This window comes from Panthera onca, chromosome A3, assembly GCF_046562875.1.
Source record: "Panthera onca isolate mPanOnc1 chromosome A3, mPanOnc1 haplotype 2, whole genome shotgun sequence".
In the NCBI taxonomy this organism is placed as follows: Eukaryota; Metazoa; Chordata; class Mammalia; order Carnivora; family Felidae; genus Panthera; species Panthera onca.
In genome coordinates this window covers 110,014,221-110,039,390 of record NC_138341.1, presented here as the reverse complement: position 1 = coordinate 110,039,390, position 25,170 = coordinate 110,014,221, and the positions used below count along the sequence as shown (strand labels likewise).

General features: G+C 55.8%; 1 protein-coding gene and 1 pseudogene across 1 annotated transcript; one reads left to right on the top strand and one right to left on the bottom strand.

Moving 5' to 3' along the window:
* The first annotated feature begins 5,459 nt into the window (after nt 1–5,459).
* On the top strand, nt 5,460–24,584 carry HSPA12B (heat shock protein family A (Hsp70) member 12B). The gene is made up of 13 exons (XM_060613440.3): nt 5,460–5,679; nt 10,797–10,856; nt 12,684–12,781; nt 13,728–13,852; nt 17,405–17,591; nt 17,938–18,042; nt 18,342–18,458; nt 20,385–20,559; nt 21,465–21,551; nt 21,990–22,094; nt 22,203–22,461; nt 22,927–23,030; nt 23,649–24,584. Exons 2-13 carry the CDS (start codon nt 10,814–10,816, stop codon nt 24,284–24,286), a joined length of 2,043 nt encoding a protein of 680 aa, XP_060469423.1. The 5' UTR covers nt 5,460–5,679; nt 10,797–10,813; the 3' UTR covers nt 24,287–24,584.
* On the bottom strand, nt 15,935–16,836 carry LOC132688199 (ubiquitin-like FUBI-ribosomal protein eS30 fusion protein pseudogene; annotated as a pseudogene).
* Nucleotides 24,585–25,170: the final 586 nt, after the last annotated feature.

The window sequence follows — 25,170 nt, the reverse complement described above, 5'->3', positions numbered from 1 at the left end:
CATACAAACCCTGTGCCCTTGGCATAAGCTTCTTCTTTACCTACACTGCTGTAATTGGTGGGTTTTTGTTTTTTGTTTTTCACAGACAGAAAGCACAAGCAGGGCAGAGGGGTAGAGGGAGGGAGAGAGAATCTGAAACAGGCTCTTCGCTCAGCATGGAGCCCTACTCAGGTCATGATCCCATGGTTGTGGGAAAATGAGTCAAAATCAAGGGTTGGACGCTCAACTGAGTGAGCCACCCAGGAGCCCCTAATGATACTTGTGTAATCCTTCTAAACCCATTATGCGAATGGACCAGTCTCTGGGTGATGTTATGACAGAAGAGATCCAGTCTAGCAACCAAAAAGTAATTTCAACAAACTTCAAGTTCTGCGTGTTTTCTTGAATATCATGAAAGGGATACTTAGGTTATAGCAACACATTATGAAACCCCTTTCCTTTCGTCTTCCACCCACTTTGCCACACACCATAGCTGCTCCTACAATTCTCTCTCGAAAATCTCAAAACAATTTCCCCAAGCCCTGTCCATACACCTCTTACCTTTCCCCTAGCCTCCCTCCATCCTGATTCTGCATCATAAAACCCAAAAAGTGTTCTGGGGAGGCAGAACCCTCCTTATACGATGTTGAAACTGAGTGGCAAAGCCAGAATCGTCTTTTGTGGGCAAAAGGGTGGGATGGGCTGCCTCCTAGGAAGCCCTTTCCTTTCTCTTTCACACTGCGCACTCTGCCTGGGTGATCTCATCCACTCTCGTGGCTTCCATTACCACGTCCATGAGGATGACTGCCAAATTTCTACCCGCAACCCCACACTGTGCTCTGAGCTCCAGATCTATATACCAACTGCCTAGTCAACAATTCTCTTTGGGGGCAAATCAGATAGGATTACATTCTGCTATGAGCAACAGAGCCTGAAAACACAGCATCCTAAGCAAGAGTTTCTTTCTTTTGCATTAAAAGTCCAGACGTCCACAGCCTTGGGCTGGCATGGGCATACTGCTCACGTGCCAGTCTCTCTGCAGGTCCCTTTTCTGCTACCACTGGGGTGTGTTCCTCAACTTTATGTCCCAAAAATGGTGGTGAGAGTTCCAGTTATCCCTTCAGTGCTCCAGGAGAGAAAGGCAGAATGAGGAACAAAGAACAACAGGCACCCACCAGTGTTTAAGGGCTGGAAGACATGGCATATCACTTCTGCTTATGTCTTATTAGCCAGAACTTAATCACATGGCCATGCCTAGCAGGAAGGAAGGCTGGGAAATCTCTTTATGCTGGGTGGCCATGTGCATGGCTAAAAAGAGAAGATTCTATTGTTTGGGGTTTTTTCTTAAGTTTATTTATTTTTGAGAGAGAGAGAATGAGCAGGGGAGGGCAGACAGAGAGAGAGAGAAAGAGAGAGAGAGGGAAGGGTGGGGCAGAGAGAGAGAGAGAGAGAGAGAGAGAGAATCCAAAGCAGGCTCTGCACCGGCAGTGCAGGGCCCAACATGGGGCTTGAACCCATGAACTGGGAGATCATGACCTGAGCAGAAACCAAGAGTAGATGCTCAACCGACTGAGCCACCCAGCACCCAGAAGATTCTATTGTTAAGAACAAGAGAATAGATATGGGAGGAAAGGACAACTGCACAGTCTCCTCCCGCTTAACATGACTGAAATGGAAGTGTTATCTTTCCCCAACATTTCCTGTTCCCTTAGACTCTCAGCCCTTTTCTGTACGCTCACAGAACACTAGCAAAGGGGCAATTCTGTGGGATAGAAGCTGGCAAAAGGAGGAAGCACTCAAGCTAAGGAAAGGGGTGAGCAGAGAGAATGTACAATGAAGCTTAATTCTCAGTGGTCTGGTAGAAACCAAAGATCCCAAACAAGATGCCCAAGTGAAACAAGCTGAGTCTGTCAATTCCATCCTGCCTCCTGCTCTCTCTGCACGCCCCCCGTCCCCCGCCCCCCCCCCTTGCTTTTATCTGCACTATTTCCTCCTCCTGGAACGTCCTTCCCACTTCTCCACATGGATAACTCTCTCAGTCGTCCTTCAGGGCTCAGGTCAGGGGTCACCTCCTCCAAGAAGTCTTCCCGATGTACTCACTGATACATCACACTGCACATGGGGCGACAAGTGGGACAGTGTTGCTGCAGAGTTCCGGGAATGGGGCCGATTCTGGTCCTTTGGGTGTCATCTGGGGCAGGGTGCTGGAGAAGCTCAGCAGGAAGGTAGGACCCCAGGGCTTTCTTTTTATGGAAAAAGAGGCACCAGTTGCCCCTACAACAGGGGAGGCAGGGCACTTCCAAAGCTGACCATGGCCTGGGCCTCCCACACTCCCATCTCCAATGAGGAAAATGACATGGCTGTGGGTCACAAAGAGGAAGTCCAGCTGGGTGGGGTCAGGCGGAGTAATTCCTGGAAGGAAGCTCTCACCTCAGGAATCTGGTAGAGGAACACTCTAGAGGCTTCTGTCCCAAGAGTCATCCACCTCCTGTCCCTGGGAAGGGGCAGGCAGGGCTGGAAAACCATTGGGGAGCCTCTCTGGCTGCCTAGGTACCATATTCCCTTGCCAGCCTCCTTGCACAGGCAAGGGCACGGGCCCTGAATCCACCACTGGGTCTGAATGGAGCAGTACCCTGTTCTCCCTACACCTCAGCTTTCTCTTCTGTAGAATAAGGATGAAGGACCCTTCCCCGAAAAGGTTTGGTGACAGGGTAAGGTACCAGCCAGGCACCAGCAAACCATGAGGTTCAGTCACCAGGGTCTACTGGTGAATAAAAGCCTCTGCCCACCCTTCCCAAGGCACCTGCCCTCCCACTGGTGTGGTGTGCATGTGTGTGCCCCAAGCTGGGGCACAGCAAGCAGCTGGGCCTGGGCAGGAGGGAGGGGAGACTGAGACCCCCCCAGCCCTAAAAGTGCCTGCTGGTCTGCCATGACAGGTCGGGTGCTGGGCACTGGAAAAGGAGAGCCCTGCTTCTGCCTTCTCAACCCACAGTTTTCCTGAGAGCCCCGCCTAGTGATGACCAGGGCTGGGGGCTCCCCAAACTGACACAGGACCCACAGCAGGGTTCAAGGGGCCAGGTTCTCCCCACGGGCTCAAGGGAAAGAAGAATGTTGTTGAGCAGGTCAGGGGTGGGGCCTGGCCCAGGTGGACCAAAGGTCTGGAGCTTGTGTTCGAGGGGCAGGAGAAGAGGTTGGAAGTTAGGTCTGGGAAGGGGAGCTTGATAGGTCAACCGAGGGCAGTCCACACCTTGGATCACTTGGTGATGGGGAGCCACAGAGAATATAAACTGGTGAAGCGATGGGGCCAGACTTGCACTTTGGAAAGTCACCTCCAGTTGCACAATAGAGATGTGTTGGAGGGAGGGGGCTGGAAGTGGTGGCATCCTCTGGAGAATGGATGAGCCAAGGTCAGAAGGGGAAGGCCTGGTGTGGAGAGAAGCTGCTCCTGGGAGGATACTCTCAGAGGCTGATCCTTCCTCCAGCTGCCCCCCTCCCCAGAGAAGCAGAAAGCCGGTGAGGTCAGTGGGCGGGCCCACGATGGCACTGGGAGAGAGAGGAGGGTGTTGCAAGAGCACAGAAAAGATACTAAATGCAAGGGCTCTGCAGGATCCTTGTGCATGCCCACCTGGGCCCAAAGCTGCTGGCAACTGAATCAAATATTTTCGAATTTGAGGATTCACTGGGCTTCCTTGCTGTCCTTCTCTTCTGTCAGACTGGAAGCTGCCCAAGGGTGGGGCCTGTAACTCCCAAGTCAGACTGAGGGGGCCTGAAATGGGGGGGGTGGGGAACAGAAGGAGGAGGCCAAGTTCGAGGATGCGAGGGCTGAGGACCCCCTACCATGAGTCTTCACTCCTGCTCAGAGCCTGCTGCTGTGGCCCTCAGAGATGAGCCAACATGTAGAGCTGGGGGTGGGGGATGGAAGAAAACTGCAGTGGAAAAGAAAAAGAAAAACAAGAGACAGGTTGTGCCTGAGGAGCCAGACCCTTTGCCTTCATACACTCACCTGCATCCCCTTCAACCCCCCCACCCCCACCCCAGGCTTTGCTCGGCCTCTGGCATGATGTGAAGGCCTGACAGCCCCCATCACACACATGTCACACACACAAATACACACACACACACACACACACACACGAAGACACAAGACCCAGTGACACATGTATATAAGAGACACAGAGACAAAGACACAGTCACAAACAAAACTACCTAAAAACTATCTAAACTAAAAACTACCTAAAAAACTATCCCTAAAACCACCCTAACACATGAACATAGACGTACACATACACAGTCATTGGCACACACACACACACACACACACACACACACACACACACAAACGGATGCACACACTCGTGGGAACAGTCAGCGGAGGCTGCTGATTGGATACCTTGCTGGCTTACTGCCTACGTACTGATACCCAAAAGCTGTCTGGTGCAGCTCATCCCCTATTCCCACCTTGTCGCAGGGCAGTCTAGGGCAGTGGCCCTGATAATAAGGGCCACAAGCCTAGGAGAGGTGATGCTCAGCTGGGGAACTTTTAGATGGGCAGTGAGGAGGAGGGACAGTATTCTAGGGAGGGAAAAATGGCCTCTGCAAAGGTTTGGGGTGGTGAGGCAGCTATGATGCCCAAAGAGCTGTGCGGCCCTTGTTTGGGGACGGGGTTGGAGACCAGACAGGAAGCCAGCCCTCCTGATGCAGAGAGACTTGGCTGAGAAGCAGACCCTGGCCCCCTTCCCACCTGTGCCCCAGCCCGAGTCCTTGTGGGGGCACACTGGGTAGAAGGAAAGGGGCCCAGCCCAGGCCCTGCCTACCAGGAGGTGGTGATGGGCAAGGTAAGAGGGCTGCTTTGGAAGGGCCTAGCAGAAAGGGGTCTCCAAACCCCTGTTTAGAGCCATGTCCTAGCACCCCCCAGAGGGCCTGATTTGGATAGGAAGAAGGCTGTGAGCCCTCACAGGAAAGGGGCTGGGTGCTCTTTGCAGAGACAGGGTGAGTTCCCAGTAATCCCCTTGCCAGCAATGAGAACCCTTCCTCAACACCCCAGGCCTCAAGGACAGAGCTGGGCCCCAGGCTGGGGCCTGAGGGGCTGACCTCACCTTCAATTCAGCCTTTTCTCTCTGACCCTTGGAGACCTGGCTTGGGATGGGAGGGGGGTAGAAAGTGGGATGGACTGGGGACTGTAAGGAGTCTGGGCCAGGGCCCTCCCTCACCAGCAGCGAGGCTCTGGAGTTGGGCTGGCCTAAACTGAGCCCCTGAGGTGGGCCTGTAGGGGCGAGGAGGGGGAGCCCCTCGGCCGTAGGAGGCCAACGAGGCGTCTGGAATTCCTCTTCCCTCCCTCCACCTCCCCTTCTCACACTTCGCCCCCTCCCACCCCCCAGGCTGCCGGCGGGGCGGAGGGGGGAGGCGCAGCGACGGGGCGCAGGAGGGGCGCTAGGAGGGGCTGGGACGCGGGGCCGGGCTGGGCCCCTCCGAGAGGCCCGCGCAGCCAGGCCCCGCCCCGGCCTCGCACATCTGGGCCGGGAGCGCGCGACCATCCGGCCTGGGGGAGGGGGCCGCGGGCGGGGTGGGCGGCGCGGGGCGAGCCTGAGGCGCGGGCTGGGCGCACGTCGAGGGCTGTGGCTGCCGCGGCGGGTACGACCAGGGGCTGCGGACCCGGGATCGAGGCGGCCGAACCCAAGTCGAGCTGTCGGGAGGGTGGAGGTGAGTTCTGGGCGGGGGTCTCCCAGAGAGGAGAAAGGCGGCGAGCTGTGCGGTCCTGTCTGTCCCGGGCTGTAGGCTGAGAACCGACCCCCCCCCCCAAAAAAAAAACCTTCCTAACCCTGGCGGGGTGGGCTGGGGACAGATCCTGCAAGGCGTTCTCTCCATTGGGAGAGCTCCATTGGGGCTGCGGGTTCAGAAAAGCAGTTGGAGCGGCGACCTTGTATTCACATCCAGTCTCCGAGACCCCACACACGCACTGCGGAGTGTGGGGGGCTGGGGAGACCCCTGTGCCGCGGTGGGGGTGGGGCTGGGGGACTGGAGTGGGGCTGGGGTCTGCTCCGGTAAGCCAGTTTGTGGAGAACACAATGCCTAGGTCAGACGTGGAGACCTGGGGGTTGGGTGTGTGTGTGTGTGTGTGTGTGTGTGTGTGTGTGTTTGGGGGAGGGAGGTCACCTGGTGGGAGAGGAGGGTCTTAGGGCCTATGGTCTGAGAAGCTCGAGAGTGGCAGTGACCAGGATGCCACAGTTCCAGACTGGGATGGCCTCCTGACCAGGGACCTCTGGATTCTCTCCACAGGCCAGCTGGGGGGCGGGGGGCTCCGGGGGGAGGGGCGGGAGCAGGTGGGGTGGGGTCTGGGCTCCCTGTAGGGGCAATGGAGCCAGTCTGTAAAGCAGGCTTGTGTTGTGGGGAGAGAGACTGGGAGGGAGGGAGCTCTAAAATATGGCCTCGATGTGAGAGCAAGCGCAGCTTTAGAGCCCCAGAAGGTAAGGGAGGTGATGGGGGCCTGGTGGGCAGAGGATGGGAGGGGCTTTAAGCCTTGGGCTCTGTGGAACAGAGGTTGTTTGTGAACTGGAAGCCCCCATGGTGAGGACCCAAAGGGGGTGGGGCAGGATGTATGGAAAGAAAAGTTGAGGACAGGGAGGGGCCATGGGAGACCATTTATGGCACCCCCTGCCTCAGCACTGGAGGAGGCAACCTCCCTACCCCACAGCCTCCTACTGGTCCCTCTCCCAGAGGGCTCCTCTCTAGAGACAGACTGGAGCAGCTCTTTGGGTGCCATTTCTGATCTGTCCCTTGGCCCTGGTTGGCCCAACCTGTGGCTTGGGAGAAATGCCTGTGGCCTCTCTGCCTGCTGACAGAATCCCATCCCATTAAAGGGCTGGCAGGATGTTGAGCAGAAAACAGTGGATGGGAAAGGCAGGGTCCAGGCAGTCCCTGCCTGCAGGGGATGGAGAGGAACTGTAAAGATCAGGGTGGGCTCTTTGTCCTCATAGGCAGAGGACAGGTATGTGTGGAGCCCTGAAATCCAGCAACACCACACACCCTGAGTACACTTTGGGGGCATAAGTACTCAGCCTTAATGTCCCCTCCCCAGGAAGAGATCTCTGGAAAATTCTCTCCATCAGGCCAGTTCTAGGCTTTTGTGAGTCCAGGAAGCACTCTGGAATGGGAGTCTCCCGTTTCGAGTCTCTACTCAGCCACACCCTGTCATGGTCCCCAGTGACTAATAGGTCATACCTATTGGGTAGAAGTCAGGGCCAGGGGTCAGTGTGAAGCTGAAGATTAGAGATCAATATGAATCCAAGGGCTAGGGGTCACTCCATGGGAAGGTTAAGCGTCTGTCTGTGGGTAGGGTAGGGGTCAAGCTGGGGCCAGAGTTTAGCCTGTGCTTGTAGCCAGGAAATGACATTACTTTCTGTGTAAATCAAACTGCCCCACCCGGTTATGTTCAAACCCATAAGCATCCCCAGTCTGAAATTAGTCGGCCCCTGCGGTGAGGATCTACTTTGCCCCCTTTCCAGCTGTGGATTCTGTCCCAGTCGTAGCTTTGAGAAACCAATACTGTCCTTAAGTGTTTCTGGGGGCATATGCATGATGGGGGATGTCCCAAAGACATATGGGGCCACCAGGCCCTTCTACCTCCAACTCTCAAGGAATTGGCAGGATCCCCCTTCTTTAACACAGATTGATTCAGGTCCTCCCCCCCACCAAAGAACTCAGAATGATTAGAATAAAAGTCTCAATAAGACCAAAAACTTCTAACAGAGAAAATTCAGAATCCACATCATGAAGGATAAGAATAACTGCTCACATATGGGGCTCCTGGGTGGCTGTCTGTTGAGCCTCCAACTTTGGCTCAGGTCATGATCTCACTGTTTGTGAGTTCAAGCCCCACATCAGAATCTGTGCTGACAGCTCAGAGTCTGGAGCCTGCTTCAGATTCTGTGTCTCCCTCTCTCTCTGCCCGTCCCCCGCTCTCTCTCTCAAAAATAAATAAACATTAAAAAAAGAAGAAGAACTGCTCACATCTGTCCAAGTTCCTGCCCTTATCAACCACCTTCCTTATCTGGACTTGTAGGTCTTAACAAGCCCCCTGCATACCCCATTTTACAGGAAAGACACTGAAGCACAGAGAGGCGACATGATGCACTCTGGCCAGGTGCAATCGTAAACCCTTGCCGTCCCTGAGACCCCAGTGTAGGCACGATCCGTGTCCACATGCTCAGAGACAGGAGAAAACTGGACCAGCTTCAGATAGCTGGGAGGACTGTAGGCACACAGTTTGGACATGGAATCCAGCTTAGAGGGATGACTCCTGAGTCTTCTTTTCCTGGTAGCTCTAGATTGATTCTCCTCTAAATACAATAGAGCCTTCATCCAGAAAATCCATTCATTCATTCATTCAACCACTTAGCACAGAGCCTGATGCAAACAAATGCTCAATAAGTTTTTTTTGCTCAAGAATCGAAACAATGCACAGACAGGGCTGTCAGCTTCCCCCTTGTGGCCTCAATCCACAGGGTGTGCTGTGGTCAATACTGTCAACTCTCTCAGAGGGAGAAAAACCCAATCTATGGTGTTTGCCAATTTCCTTGGTGTAAATACTTGTACCATGGCTAATTTCAAGTTAACCCATGTGATGTCCCTGAATGCAGAGTTGGAGAGAGATGCAGAATCAGCTCTCATGGCTGGGGAGGCTCACCTCCAGCACACCACTGCCTCTCCCTGCACTCAGCCCCTGTCCTGGCTCTCAAGGTCCACACCCATGTGCACTATTTGCCTTCCTGTTTCTTAGCATCACTCTGCTGCTCTGAGTGCCCCAAAGCAGCCCCTGTCTTTCCCGAGATTCTCACTCCTGGGCATCCAACTGTGCGCCTCCGCTGACAGCAGGATCGCATGTGTCTGGAAATGTCTATGGTGCTGGCCATGCAGGAGTATCCTGGACATGTCTGAGTGTCCGTCCACAATGGGGCTGGGCTGTGTAAACTGTGTGTGAGCAAGGGTGCGTGCTGTGCATATGTGTGCATGCGTGTGATGGTGCCCAGCTCTGCGCTCACCTGCATTCTGTTAGCAAAACTTCCTCATCAGGCCACTGGCTACAGAGAGGGAGGGGGCTCTGAGTAGCCTCACCTTTGTTTAGGGGGGCTGCCAGGCCCACAGCTGAGGACTTTAGCACAGGTTATCTGAAGATCGGCCCAGGAACACGTTAAGCAGCACTTCTCAAACTTTCATGTGCACAGATCTTGTTAAAATGCAAGTTCTGACTCAACAGGTCTTGAGTGGGGCCTGAGGTTGTGCATTTCTAACAGCTCCCAGGGGGCTCTGGTGCTGCTGCCTCTAGCCTGGCCCCCAGACACAAACTCAGGCTGCTCCCATCTTAGAAAAGAAAATGAAAGCACATCTTCCCGTCCTCAGGCTTTCTGTTCCTCCAGCTACTGCCCTCACACCAGCCCCTGACCTCAGCCATGCTTCTTGGAAGTGTTCACTGCATTCTCTTACCCTCTGCTCACTCCGTGCCCAGGCTCACTTGACTTCTACCCCATCTTTTTCATTCTGCTGAAATGATGGCCTTGGGCCATTAGAACAGGTGTTGCAAGGCTCCTCTAATAACCTCTAAAGGCATCTAGCTTCGCGTACTTCTCTTAGATCCGAGATCTTCATGGGACTATAGCAAGCATCCAGTCTTCTCCAGCAGCACACCTTCCTCCAGCCAGCCTTTCCGTGCTGGTTCTCCCCACTCTTCCCCCACTACTCCCTGCCAGGCCTCCCTTGACATGACTCCCAAATGTGCATCTCCCCCTCAGCTTTCTCTCTGACCTCTGCATCATACACCATCTGGCTCCTTGGTCTGTTCTCTGGGAAGTTTCAATACTGCACCTAGAACTCTGCCCCTTTCCCCTGCCAGTCTGCCCTTCTCCGGTATTCTCCATCTCACTGTCCATCCCCTAGCTCGAATCGGACAATGTCACCCTTGACATCTTCGTCCTAATCCCCAATATCCAATCCAGCCATCTTCTATCAGCGCTGTTGGTCTCTCTAACTTCAGAACTCCACTTCTGTCTCAAGACACATAGCTACCACCATCATCTGTCGCCTGGTGCCCCCATAGGGCTTCTGCTTCCAAACTGCCTGCTGCAATCTGCACTCTCCATACAGCCAAGGGACTTTTTAAAATGCAGATTTAGTCATGCCCCCAATTCTGCTCAGCTACTTCAAACCTTTCAAGATTTGCTGTTCCCCGTCATATAAAACCAAATCTAAAATAGGGTCCTGGAGGGTCTGCCTAGAGGATCAGCCCAGCCCAGCCCAGCCTCTCTCTCCAGCCTTACCAAGCCTTTCTGCTTGGTTTGTATCCAGCTGTGACCTTGACAGCATCATTTGTAATCTCAAATTCACTTCGGTGATTATCCTACTGTAATCAGTTTCCCCACCAGCCTGTAGGCCTCCAGGGCGGGAACAGTGTCTCTCTGGGTCGCTAATGTCTGCTAACACCTGGCACAGAGTGGGCACTCGAAAACATTTAGGAGCATCCTGATTCCAACAAAGCAAATGTTAAGACATTTTGGAGACAAGCTGGCACTGTGGGACTGAATGTTAGCCGAGCCTAAGGAATTGCTGTTAATATTGTCACACATGATGAGGATGTTGCAACGACGTTTGTGGAGTCTTTATCTGTTGGAGCGACATATTGAAGAATTTATAGGTGAAACAACGTGATGTCTGGGATTCGCTTCAAAGGACTCTAGCCAAAAGTAAATAACTAAAATAAATAAGCTTTCAATAAGGGAACAAAGGAACAAATAAATGCCATTCTGTTTGTCTGTTCCTGTTGACAGTCACAGGGCCTGCAGAGATGCTGGCTGTCCCAGAGATGGGCCTGCAAGGGCTGTACATTGGTAAGACTCTCCTCCCTCCCCCAGCCTGTGCCCTGACCCACCACCCCTCTCATCCTGACACTGAGACCCACCCCCAGCCTGCACATGGGCAACTCTCCCAGACGAGGTTCTTGAGACAGTGTGTTTGTGCAGGAAGGGTTGGTGCTTACAGGACTGTGTATGTGAGTGTGTGTCTGTGAGTGTGTGCACAGCGGGTCTGTGTGCACAAGACTGAATGCGTTTGCATGTCTTGGGCAGGGTCTGTGTACACGGGACCTGGTATGAGTGTGAGTGTGTGTGTCTGTGTGTGTCTGTGTCTGTGTCTGTGTGTCTCTGTGTGTCTGTGTCTGTCTGCCTGAGGGTAAGTCTGTGTGCAAGGCCTTGTATGAGAGTGTATATATTGGCAGGTGGTCTGCATGCACAGAATTCTGCGCGTGTACACCTTCATCTGCCTCTGGCCTGGTCTGGGAGCAGGCTCTGGGCTCTCTGCAGGGGTGGGAGGCCAGAAGTCAGGAGGGCCACTCCTCAGGAAGTCCATTAACAAAGACCTGGTGGGCTGGGCCTTCCTTCCTGCCTCCCTTCCCAGGCCCAAGCCACATCAACTTGGCCCCTCAAGCTGGAGCTGGTGGCAGGGCCCAGGCCCGTACTGGCCGCTTAGAAAAAGGAGCCCTGGGACACTGACCACCATAACCCTGCCCCTCCAGCACCTCAAGACAGACTCTGGCCCTGTCCAGGCACTTCCTAGAATCCCCTGTATGTACATGTTCCCAGGGTATCCCAAGGCCAGCAAGAGCTGGGACCTATCAGGGCACACAGCAGGGTAGCTACTGAAGGAATACAGGACCTGGCCTAAAGCAAGCCAGACCAGTTGACGTGCCCACGGGTCTTCATGCAAGACCCCATCAGCCTCCTGGGCCAGCCTCCCTGTCCCCACACATGAATCTCAGGGCAGCCCAGCACTGCTGGTAGGGGCCTTAGCAACGCCCAGTGGGGTGGTGATGAGCCACCAGCCCACACCTAGGGGATTTCCAGCCAGGCAGGCCCCTAAACTGCCTGATCCTCCAAGCCAGGCTTTGGGCTGCCTTCTGGAGCTGCTGTTTCCTCCCAGCAAAGGTCCAGCTCAGTGCTGGGCCTGAGAGAGGGTTTCAGTGGGACCTCCTGCCCCTAGATGCTGGCTCCAGGTTTCCATGTGTTGTAGGGAAGGGAGGCTCAAAATCCAACTTCCTAGTGTTGTGGACATGCCTCAGCTCAGAGCTGGGCTGGGGGAAGCACGATTCGCCTTCTTGATCCTCACCACAGAGCCAGCTGGGCCTATCCTTGGCCCTTGGAGGAGGGAGGGGGAGAGGGAGGGTGACTCCCTCGGGTCCTGATTAGAACCATGTGGCCAAACTCTAGTGGGGAGGGGAGCAGCCCCTCCTGCTGCTCAGTTCTGTCTGCAGTTCCCCACCTCTTCTGGTTTCTCTGCCCTCCACCCTCACCCTGCCCCAGGAGCCCACTCACCCATCTCTCCTGCCCTTCTGTCTCTAGACTCAGTCTCCCCCAGTCCCCATAATTCTTCTCTATCTCTCCCCTCACCTGCTGTGTCTTAGGGATGCTGGGGGAGACAAGGAGTCCTCAGGTGAGGCATGGGTCACCCTCCAGGGATGGGTCACCTCAAATCGATAACATGCCCTCAGTCCTCCCCTGCCTGCCTCGGTCTTGTCCTTCCTTCCCTCCCCAACTATTTCCCCTTCCGCAGCAGGGTGCCCCTTGCCTCAGCCCAGCAAGGACTGATGGAGAACCTCCCAGTGCCCAGCCACCGGCTCCTAACCTGATGGTGTGCCAGAGTAACTTACCCTCTCTTTGCAGGCTCTAGCCCCGAGCGGTCCCCCGTGCCCAGCCCGCCCGGCTCCCCAAGGACCCAGGAAAGCTGTGGCATTGCCCCCCTCACACCCTCGCAGTCTCCAGTAAGCCCGGGAACAGGGATCCTGGTGGTGGGTGGCCTGGGTGGTATGGAGGCAGGTCACACTCCAGAAAGCAAGGCCTGGTGTCTACCAGAGCCTTAGCAGGGCCTGGGTTGGGCTGGGGGTGCTGCCTGGATCTTGCCCTTGCATTCTCCAGTCATGTCCCCCCCAGAAGAGTTAGCCTTAGGTGACCTTGGACTCTAGGGGTAACAGTCTACTAAGGTGAACCCAATGTAACTAACACCCAGATAGCACCACTCTGGGGTGACACCCGTAGACCATAGCCTGCCTAGGGCAAGGAGACTTCTGACATGTAGTGGTATATCTGGGGAAGAGAAGACACATATTGCTAAGTATCCAGGATATAACCTTCTCCCAAACTCCCTGGGTCAGCCCACCCAGGATGGCCTCACCTAGTGATGCAGCCTGGAGACCCCCTTGTTCTTAGGGAGCCCAGGCCTGGCCTGGGAGAAAGCAGAGCCGCTCTGGGCACGTGCACAGGCCTTTCTTCTCTGCCACAAAACTGACAGAATCTGGTCGTGTCACTGTGGACACAAAGATCTAGGGGGTCAAATATACACAGGTCTGTGTGTTACTGAAGCTGCCCAGAAGAGCGAGATTGCTCTCAGCTGGGCCGGGGCTGTGCGGTGCTGTGAGATGGGGGTGGGGCTCAGGCCAGCCAGGCAGAAGGTGGACAGAGAACCGAAAGAGGAAAGCAAGAGCTTATGCCACAAGCTGCAGAGGGTGACCTGAGAGGCCTTGGGCTTCTGAGCAGTTGCAGTTCCAGGGCTTAGCCTGGAGGCTAGGTTAGGGGAGGGGATTTGGGGCAGGTGGCTGGAGCCGGTGGCAGGTGGCCAGTCTGGACCACAGCCAGGGGAGAGGAGGGGCTTCGGCAGGCAGTCAGTCGGGCCCTTGGGCTGCTGCCTGACTCTGGATCTTGTCCTCACAGAAGCCCGAGGCCCGAGCCCCCCAGCATGCTCCCTTCTCTGTGGTGGTGGCCATTGACTTTGGCACCACCTCCAGTGGCTATGCCTTCAGCTTTGCCAGTGATCCTGAAGCCATCCACATGATGAGGTGAGGGTGGCTGAGCTGGGAGATTGGGGCGGGGGGTCCTCACTCCCTGGGATGGGCCTGGTCTCAGAAAGACTGTCACTGAAGAGACATGGGGTCTCTCCAGAGCTCCCTCCATCCCTAGCTTGGGGCTTCCTGTGGGGGCAGAAAGTTAGAGGATGGGTCCTAGGCCTGGGCCCCATCCTCAATCAGAGAAACACCCAATAGAAATATTGGGTTTCGTTTTTTTTTTTAAGTTTACTTATTTATTTTGAGAGAGAGGAGTGCAAGCAAGGGAGGGAGAGAGAGAGAGAGAAAGGAAGACAGAATCCCATGCAGGCTCCATGCTGTCAGCACAGAGCCCAGCATGAGTCTCGAACCTATGAACCGTGAGATCATGACCTGAGCCAAAATCAAGAATCTGATGTTTAACCAACTGAGCCACCCAGGAGCCCCTGGGCTTCATTTTTAATTTTAAAAAATGTTACAGTTAAATACACAAATGCCCTTCTGGGCTTGTACACAAATGCACACAGGCATATATGCACATATATGTGTCTGTAAAATAAAAGTGGGAGGGGTGTCTGGTGGCTCATTCGGTTAAGCATCCAACTTTGGCTCAGGTCATGATCTCGTGGTCCATGAGTTTGAGCTCCAGGTTGGGCTCTGTGCTGACAGCTCAGAGCCTGGAGCCTGCTTCGGATTCTGTGTCTCCCTCTCTCTCTGCCCCTCCGCCACTCACACTCCGTCTCTCTTTCAAAAATAAATAAACACTAAAGAAAGAATTTAAAATAAAAATGGGATATCATACAACTTGCCTTACTTTAAGCTTTCAACATTATTTTGTAGATGTTTTGTGTCAACACATAAAGCCACAATTTCTTTCTTCTTTTTTTTTTTTTTTTTCAAATCCACCTGCTTTATTTTTTCTTAAAAAAGGAAAAAGAAAAATGAACCAGCCAAACAAAAACAAGGCAGCCTCCTGGCTCCCTTGGGCTCTGGGCATGCATCTTGGTTGACAGGTCTGTTCTTATATAGGCTCCTGCTGAAGCCACAATTTCTTTTAACAGCTGCGGAGTACAGACATAATTTGTCCACTTTTCTACTGATAGTTTTAGGAGGTTTCTTGTCCTCTAATTTTTCACTATTACACGAAGTGCTGCAATGAATGTCCTTCCTTGAACCTGTGCTGGGATTTCTGCGCAGTAGACTCCTACAGGCAGATTCCTAGGTTCAACACCTCAGGTGAAGGACAGGGACATGAAGGATCAGAGGGCTCAGTTGACAAGTTACACAGCTGTTATGAAAGAGATGTTAAAAAAAAAAATGCATTCTGATATAGTTGAGTTTTGTTTGAACAACACATTTGATACTCCCCTCCAGGCCTCAAGACCCTGATCCTTTATGTCTTAGGGAAGCTGCAGCCAGTAGGTGGAAGGCCCTTCTAGAAGACCCCAAAGCTCCAACCCAGATTGGGATGAGGGAGCAAAGGGGCTTCCCCAGGGCCCAGAAGGGTAGATGGCGGGGTGGATGGAGAAACAAACATAAGGGTTACTTCCCCAAAGATACAAGGAACTTGACCTGCATGAGCATGAACTGCCCTTCCCCTTTCTCTGCTCCACCCACATCCACATTTAGGCCACAATGGCTCTGGGCACTTACAGCCCTCAAGGGGCTGCAGGACATCCCAGCTGGCATGTTTGTCAGTGCACACCGTTGAGACCATGCTGGACCCTATGTTGGGGCAGAGGACACAAGAAAGGACAGTGTCTCAGTCCTGTGGACGAGACAGTCACAGGAAGTAATTGGGGGACATCTTGGCTTCTTCCCAAACCCTCCCCACTCTACCAGTCACCAAGCCCTCTCACTTCTACCTCTCTAGTATCTCTGGAACACCCAGCCACTTCTCTCCACAGCCACAACCCCTAAGTTTAGCCCCACCCACTCTCACCTGGATGGTTGCAAAATCCTCGTCTCTGGTTTTCCTTCTCCATTTTTCCTCCCCTCCATCTGTTGCCATGTGGGGACCAGTGACCTTTCTTTTTTCTTTTTCTCTTCTCTTCTCTTCCTTTCCTTTTCTTTTCTCTTCTTTTCTCTTCTCTTCTCTTTTCTCTTCTCTTCTCTTCTCTTCTCTTCTCTTCTTTTCTTTCTTTCTTTTTTGACTCACTAAGTAGCTTTATTAGAGAAAGCCAGGATTACAAAGGACTTAAGAGTTGGCACTGGGGCCCTTCTTTTGACAATGGTGGGCACGACATTAACAAAGCACCAGTTTTACTGCATCCACTGCTTGGCCTGGCCTGTCTTCTTTTTCTCCTGTTTGGCCACTTTGGGAGTCTGCCCCCTTACTTTCCCAGCATGGCCCAGAGAACCATGGACTTCACCTCCAAGCATGTGGATGGTTCCCCCAGAGTGGTCAGAGCCTCCACCCCACACAGGCTCTGATAGCTTCATCTTCTAGGGGTGTGCCTGTCAGGAGCACGATTTGATCTCCTTGGAGCATGGCCCCCCCAACAAGTCTATGTGAGCCTTGATCTGGGCAACTGTCTCCTGGCTAGCCACCTCGAGGGTGTGTAGCTCCTGAGTGCGAAGCTCCTGGGTGCGAACAAAAAGCTACATACCAGCGACTGAATGGTGGTCACTGCTGCTGCTACCACAAAGATCAACCGGTGACTTTTCTAAAAGCAAATGTGGTCATGATTCTTCATTCTTCTACTTAAAGCCCACCAAAAGAATTCAGATGTGGCATTTGATGCTCTTCCCTAGCTGACCTTAACATTCCTGTATTTTCTCCTTCTGCATTTTGAGCCAGCCTATAGCTGGTTATCCCTGCGCTTTCACACCTCTCCACATGCTGTGCCTTCTGCCTGGATTCCCAGTTCTCTCCCCTAAAGGCTGCAGGGGACAAGCTTGGCCTAGAGGGTTCAGGGCATCAGAGAAGTTAGAGGAAGGGGAGAAACAAGTTGCCAGACCAGTGAACTAGACCAGGAGTTCTGGGTGGAGATCCACATGGTGCCTGCAGATAGGGAGGCTTGGAATCTCATTCAGGTTTGGGGATCTTTCTGGAGGTGCAGTCAACTGGGGTGTAGCTGTTGAAGTGGGTCAGATAGGAATGATCACAAATGCTTTGAAGAAGCTTGGCGGTGGAAGACAGCCTAGAGGAGGGCACACCATCTGGCTGGGAGAAAGCCTCTGCTAGAGTCCTCAGGAGATATGTCAGGAGGCCAGACCCAGGCAGGTGGATGATGGCCTGCTGCTGCTTAAGGAGGGAGGCGAAGGCCAATGGTGTACCTCATGGAGGAAGCAGGAGCTGAGAATGTTGATAGGTCCTGTGGCCCCATGGATAGAAAGGATCCCATGAGCAGCATTTTATGGAGATTTGAGTGGATGCCAAGCACTGTCTTCAGGAGAACTCTAAGAGGTAGGTACTATTATTATCTCCATATTACACGTAGGAAGACTGCTGCTCAGGAAGGCTAGGTGGCCTGCCCAAGGTCACACAGCTGATTCCAGAGCGGGTACCCAACCTCAGGAAGGGAGGGTTTCGCTGACAACACTGACAGTCCTGTGCCCCCACAGGAAATGGGAGGGCGGGGACCCAGGAGTGGCCCACCAGAAGACCCCCACCTGCCTGCTGTTGACCCCGGAGGGCGCCTTTCACAGCTTTGGCTACACTGCCCGCGATTACTACCACGATCTGGACCCTGAGGAGGCGCGGGACTGGCTCTATTTCGAGAAGTTCAAGATGAAGATCCACAGCGCCACTGTAAGGCACATTCTGGCTTGGGACACTCCAGCCAGGGAGGCGGGGGCAGGAGGGGAAAGGGCAGGGCTCAAGGAGGGTGAGCAAAGGTAAAAGGTGAGGAGAGGCTGAGGGGGCTTGGGAGTCAAAGTGGAGGAGGGGCTAAGGGGTGAGGCCGGGATTAGAGGAGGGCGGGGCTAATGAGAGGGCTGGGGACAGAACTGGTGTTCTCCTGGATTAGCAGGAGAGCCCAGCTGAGCTCACACTTCGGAGGGGAAGCACCAGGAAATGGCGTGATTTTCAGAGAGAGTTTGTCAGGAAATGGGGGTAGAGCTATGGCCTCCTGCAGAATCGCCTATGTTCCTGCCAGGATCTCACCCTGAAGACCCAGCTAGAGGCTGTAAACGGAAAGAAAATGCCTGCCCTGGAGGTGTTCGCCCATGCCCTACGCTTCTTCAAGGAGCATGCCCTTCAGGTGTGCTGTGGCCCCATCCCTGCCCACCGGGGCAGGGACCCCCGCCAGGTCCATCTTTTCCTGTCAGCCCATCCGTTAGAGGTCAGAAGTCATTTTCGCCAGCCCCTGCCTTCCTATCTGATAGAGCCTGCATGGGCCATACGGGTGTTGGGGGAGGAGGTGTTAGGAATTCTTCCAACTCAGCTGGGAAGTCCTTCCTGAGGCCTGATTAGTCCCTCCAGCTCCCATAGAAGGCTGAAGACACCTCCCACCCCTGCAACCCAAGCCAGCCTACCTCTCATTGCCCCCTCCTGCTCCAGGAGCTGAGGGAGCAGTGCCCATCGCTGCCAGAGAAGGACACCGTGCGCTGGGTGTTGACGGTGCCTGCCATCTGGAAACAGCCTGCCAAGCAGTTCATGCGTGAGGCTGCCTACCTGGTGAGGATGTGCAAGGCAGACCAGTGGGCATAGCTCTGGAGGGCTCTAGGGATGGCCCCAGATTCTCATTTACCCACCACCCTTGGGACTGGTCACTGTGTACAAAGACCTCTGGCCTTCCCCTGCTGGGCATTTTGGAAGGTTGTCGCCACCAGGAGAGGGTGTGAGCCTGCAGGAACAGAGAGCAGAGGGACGAGAGGCATGGCCCAGGCCAGCTTAGCCAGCGTCTTAAGTCGGGTTTCCTAGCAGAGCCCAAGATGGGTCCTATGCATGTGGTGTATTGGAGAAGGGCTCTTGGGAGAAAGAGGAGTGAGGGAAATGGGCCAAGAGAAAGAGCCGAGCAGGAATGTGGTCTCAACTGGAGTCTAGCCTCAGCCCAATCCCATGAAGAGCACTGGAGGGAGAACTGTACCCAGCAGTTGACCACAGGAAGGCAAGGGGGCCCGCTTTTTGTATATCCATATTGGTCTGTTGGTTGCTGGAGGTGAGGGGGAAACCTTTCCAAGTGAGGTGGTTTCCATTCAGCTGAGGGCAGTTCTCTAGAGAAGGGGGGGGTGGGCAGCTGGGAGCCAGTAGCAGCTAACACACCGTAGCTGGGCAGCCAGCTCCGGTATTTTCAGGGGCTCCACCACCATGCCCCAGCCACTGTAAGCTCTGGAGTAGGGGAGACAGGACTACGAAACTATGAAGGGAGGTGATTTGGGTCAATGCTTCCTGGGCTTCCTACCATAAGAGATGCCCAAAGGTCTGGAGACTGGGGGGACCTGAGTGCACAACTCAGGTTCCCCCACCTCCAGGAAAATGGGGTGGGGAAAGAGGGGAGCACAGCCTCTCAGAGCAAAACTCATTGCTTGGTCCTCCCCCTGGGGCCTTGGGGGACACCCAAGGACCTCCAAAAGGTTTGCCTGTGCACCCCCTGGAAGATACCAGAACCCTCAACCCCCCATGCTCCTGTGGGCCAGGCATGCCCCAGGTGCCAGGTCTGCAGGTGCCTACACTTGTCCCTGGAAGGAGCTAACCCTGAGGTGGTGGGCATTCCCCCACCCCACAGAGACCAGGATGAAAGCAAGGCTGTGCCCAGCCAGAATAAACACCCCCCACCCTAGTGCCCCCTGCTGGTTTATCCACTCTGCTTCCTCCCACACTGTTCCTGGCTGCCAGCTCAGGAAGGGCTGGCCCTGGGCAGGAAGTCTCGATACCCACCCGTCCCCAACCCCCACCTGGTCAGAATCCAGGGAACCCCACAAAACCATAAAGTACTTCCCACAGGGATCCCCTGTCCCAATATAGGAAGTAACAGATCCCAAGTGTTTTTCTCCTCACAACTGGCCCCTCCTGGCGCCTGGAATTTCACTGTTGAGAGTCTCTTGATGCCTATATCTGATTCTCTGGGGAACAGAGTTCTCCTGGGAGTGGGGAGGCCTGTGGCTATTATCTGACACCAGCCTGGTGAAGGAAAAGGGCTCAGTGAGCCAAAGGTGACCGCCCCCCCCATACCACCTCCTCTGATTGGTGGTCTGGCCATTACACCCCATACATACTGTGCTAGAGTCTAGGTTTACAGCCTCAGCCAGTGCTCAGCTGGCCAGCCCTGCACCTGTGAAGGGGACCTTGCTACAGCCTGGGCAGCTTAGAGGGGCATGTCCCAGATGCTCTCGGTTTTCACTGCCTAGGGTCTCTTCCTGCTGGGCAACCCCATGGTATTCTTGGCCATGGCCATGGCCCTCCCCAGCCTGGTCACAGGGTAGCCGTGAGGCAGCTCCAAATTTGTGCAGCTTGGAGGGGCCTGGGAGGCCTAGCATGGGTGAGGTGTGACGGGGAGGAGGTGGGAGCCCCAAAGGCCCTGGTTGCCTGCCCTGAGGTGCCATCTTAGGTATGACACTTGGCCCATGGAGGTCCCTGGCCCCGCCCACCACCTATTCCCAGGCTGGCCTGGTGTCGAGGGAGGATGCAGACCAACTACTCATCGCCCTGGAGCCAGAGGCTGCCTCTGTCTATTGCCGCAAGCTGCGTCTACACCAGCTCGTGGACCTAAGCAGCCGGGCTCCAGGCAGTGGACGCCTGGGTGAGCGCCGCTCCATCGATTCCAGCTTCCGGCAGGGTGAGCTGCACTCAGGGGCACTGACTGGTGGTATTACATTTGCCCTGGGAGGGTCAGAGGGTCACTGAGGCCAGGCACTCAGCCATGTCCCACAGGAAGAGGACACCCGCCCCCCCCAGCCACATCTCTGGTGGAATTCAGTCTGAGGAAGGAGGTGCAGCCCTGACCTGGGGGAGCCCAATCTGAGGATAGAGATTTCACCTTGTCCTGGGGGAGCACTGTCTGAGCAGGGTAGGACTCCATCCCAGTCCTGAATCTGAGGGTAGGGGGACACAACCTGCCCTGAGGGGAGGTGCTCAGGTGAGAAAGGAAGAAATCAGCCCCTACTCTGAGCCAAAGGTGGTCTTCAGTTTTCTTAAACAGCCACTGAATCAGCAGCTTCTCCCGTCCTGGCACATCAGCTATCTTCTCCCTCCCCCACAACAGCCCTGAGCTGCTGCTACCAAGCTCAAACTCCAGTGCCAGGGCTGTGCACTGAGACAGCTATGGTCAGTCTTAGTCACTCTCCCAGATGCCACCTCCCATGACTAGGAGAAATCCCAAGTCCCAGGCTCCCCTGGATCCCCCAAGATCCCCCCCCCCCACACACACACACAGCTCCTCCAAGCTCTCCTAACCCCTATTTTGCAGTGGCCCTAGCCCACCTACGTTAAGGGAATGTCCTGAGGCCAGAAATACTTCCTTCCCCTCAGCTGTTGGTCACAGCACCTGAGATTACCGCATCGGGTTTTCTGGATCCTTTGAGGTTCAGCATTGCCTTCTCCTACTTAGGAGTAGAGCAGGAGTTTCAGAAGAACTGGCTGCTCCAGATGCTCATGGAGGGTGCTGGTGGGAGGATGGGGTCGAGTGTGGTAGCTGAGGCACCTCCTTCTAACCCCACTGTCCTGCTGTCCCTCAACCCCCAGCCCGCGAGCAGCTGCGCCGGTCCCGCCACAGCCGCACGTTCCTGGTGGAGTCCGGCGTCGGAGAGCTGTGGGCAGAGATGCAAGCAGGTGGGGGTGGGGGTGGACGGGTGTTTCTTGAGCCCTGCGGGTCATCATATACTGATTGGGGGCATGGGAACATTTGCGAAGTGGGGTTCAGACCTTAGAAACACAGACTCTCCTCCTCCATTAGCTGCACCTAACCTGGCAGTCTCATGGTTACCTGCACCCCCAACCCACTCAGCCGCGCCCCTAACTCCAACTTCTGGAGATTCTCCGCGGATGGAGTTGCAGAGCCCTGGAAACATTTTCCTCCAAAACCTTACGCCCGTACCCATTGGCGTAAGGTTCAAGCACCTGAAGTCCCTTACAGCCACCCCACCCCCATCCTCCCCGCAGGCAAGGCTAGCGACTGGGGCAGGGCTGGGGGCTGGGTGAACCTGGAAGGGGCGCAGAGCTGAGGGTGCAAAGCAAGCCAGGAGTGTGTGCTCACGCTCGCCGCCGCAGGAGACCGCTACGTGGTGGCAGACTGCGGGGGAGGCACGGTGGACCTGACCGTGCACCAGCTGGAGCAGCCGCATGGCACCCTAAAGGAACTCTACAAGGCATCTGGTGAGTAGCCAGGCAGCACCCTTGGTGCCCAGCGCGCCCAGGCCCCGCCAATGCCCCCTGGCGGCTGAGTCTGCGCTGACGCCCCCTTCACTCCCTGCCGGGTCTCAGGCGGCCCCTATGGCGCGGTGGGCGTGGACCTGGCTTTTGAGGAGCTGCTGGGCCGCATCTTTGGAGAAGACTTCATCGCCACCTTCAAAAGGCAACGCCCGGCAGCCTGGGTGGATCTGACCATCGCCTTCGAGGCCCGCAAACGCACGGCAGGCCCACACCGTGCAGGGGCACTCAACATCTCGCTGCCTTTCTCCTTCATTGACTTCTACCGCAAGCAGCGAGGCCACAACGTGGAGACAGCCCTGCGCCGGAGCAGGTGGGCCCGGGGACCAAGGACTCAAGCAGGGTTTGCGGATGCCGGACGCCCCTGCAAGGGAGGATGTGGGCCCCAGAGGACAGTGGGAGGTCTGCCCAATCTGCCCTGTGTACATGTCTTACCAGCTGGAGTCAGGGGAGGAGCCTAAGCACCCCAGCTAGAATCCTCAGGCCCGGTCCGTGGCAAGAGAATCTTCAGCCCCCAGGGAAAGGGCCTACATTTTGCGCCTCCCCGCACCCCCACAGCCACACACACCATGCGGGCCAGGCGCCTTCGCTCCTCTGCCTGGAGGCTCCTCTCCTGGGACTTCATGCCTGGAACTGGAGCAGGCAGACGGCTAAAAAGCTCCTGAGGGAGTGGGGTGGAAGGACACAACATGCAGTCAGTGCCCAGTGCACAGAAGGCCTGGAGCAGGGGTAGAGCTCCAGACCCCAGCCCATGAGCCTGTGCCCCCTTCACCAACAGCGTGAACTTCGTGAAGTGGTCCTCACAGGGGATGCTCAGGATGACTTGTGAGGCCATGAACGAGCTCTTTCAGCCCACGGTCAGTGGGATCATCCAGCACATAGGTGAGTACGAAGCTTGGGTCCTCCACTAACCCCCACATTCACACTCAGACGCAAGAATGACCACTCCTTATTAGTGCCCGGACCCTCCACACATCCAAACACCGGAATGAGACCCAGAATCATCTGGGACAACCGGAGGACACAGTGTGGTGGGTATTAAGAGCTAGGAGGGATGATGTGTACAGCCTCTCCAAGTGAAAGACCCTCTGGTGCCTCAGTTTCCTCATTCATAAAACGGAGTGATAGCACCGGGTTCCCAAAACTGTTATCATAGGGACTTGAAGAGCTGAAGTACTAGAGATGCGCCCACAGTGGGCAGCAGGCACTGTAAATGCGTATCCTTATCTCTTTGCCCTCCAGGACATGGAGGAGGAGGAAAGGGGGGGTAGAGTGTCAGGGAAGCAGAGCCCGTGAAGGCTGCCTGGAGCACTCAGTGAAAACTCGGTTTTTCTTCCTCAGAACCCGTCTACCGTTTTAGGGTGAGATGGCTAGCTTCTAGTTGCCAGCAGGATGCAGGATGGTGGAGGGGAGGTGCCCGAGGCCGCACCGCGGCGGCCTCAGAGGCTGGTGCTCTGTGTCACCTCCCTTTCCATCCTCTCCTCCCGCCCCCTCCCGCAGAGGCGCTGCTGGCACGGCCCGAGGTGCAGGGCGTGAAGCTGCTGTTCCTGGTGGGCGGCTTTGCCGAGTCGGCTGTGCTGCAGCACGCGGTGCAGGCGGCGCTGGGCGCCCGCGGCCTGCGCGTGGTGGTCCCGCACGACGTGGGCCTCACCATCCTCAAGGGCGCGGTGCTGTTCGGGCAGGCGCCGGGCGTGGTGCGGGTGCGCCGCTCGCCGCTCACCTACGGCGTAGGCGTGCTCAACCGATTCGTGGCTGGGCGCCACCCGCCCGAGAAACTGCTGGTCCGCGATGGCCGCCGCTGGTGCACCGACGTCTTCGAGCGCTTCGTGGCCGCCGAGCAGTCGGTGGCCCTGGGCGAGGAGGTGCGGCGCAGCTACTGCCCGGCGCGCCCGGGCCAGCGGCGCGTGCTCATCAACCTGTACTGCTGCGCCGCCGAGGACGCGCGCTTCATCACAGACCCCGGCGTGCGCAAGTGCGGCGCGCTCAGCCTGGAGCTAGAGCCCTACGACGGTGCGTCCTCCGGCCGCCGCGAGATCCGCGCCGCCATGCAGTTTGGCGACACCGAGATTAAGGTCACCGCCGTCGACGTCAGCACCAATCGCTCCGTGCGCGCCGCCATCGACTTTCTTTCCAACTGAGGGCGTGCGCGAGGACCAGTTCCCCAGTGCCAGGCCCCGCCCTCTTGTGGTCGTGGGGTCGGCTCTAGTGGATGGAGCTGCTGGTTCTGAAGTCGCGCCTCTTCCCCCACCCTCCTGCCTGGGGAGATGAGGTCGCAGGATGGGTGGGGACAGACTCTGGCTTTGGAATTGGGCCCAGGTCCGCTGACTGGAAGGCTGCAGAGCCCTGCCAAGGGCTGAGGTCAAGGAATCAGAAGAGGTTTGTAAGCCGGTGCGCCCACAGGGAACACGTCACCCCGAAGGCAGAATGCACCAGAAGACCGAGCCCTGGCCTGAACTGGGGGGGGGGGGGGGGGGGGCGGGGGCGGTGGGGGGGAGGTGTGAAGGCAGCCGGGAGAGGTGGAGCAGGGCCGCTGCAGGAGGGGCAGTAGGAGGAAGGAGGATGTGCAGAGCTTTGGCCTGAAGGGCCGCGTGCGTGGATTGATGGGCTCAGCCTACACAGGGAGCTGGGCAGAGCAGCCCCATGCCACAGAAAAATGGCTGGGGACTGGCACGAGAGTCACAGGAGTATAGGACCTCCCCGGGCGTGGCACCACCCATCCAAGTGTGACTGTTAATTTTAAAACTTTCTCAGCAGGCTAATGAGGAGGATACAGGCTGAAGGCACTTATGAGAGGAGTGGGGGAACATGCGGGGGCTTCCTTCAGGACAAATGACTCATCTGAGAAGGCCCCTAGGGCAGCCTATGAATGACCCACTTGCACCCTATCCCAGCTACCCAAGCGCAGTGGGACTTGGGGAGCTGCAGGGTGGACAGAAGAGGCACTAAGAGCTGATCGTGGCTCTGTCATCAACTCAATGTGCCATTGGGACATTTCCTGCCCACCCATGACATGCAGCTGACC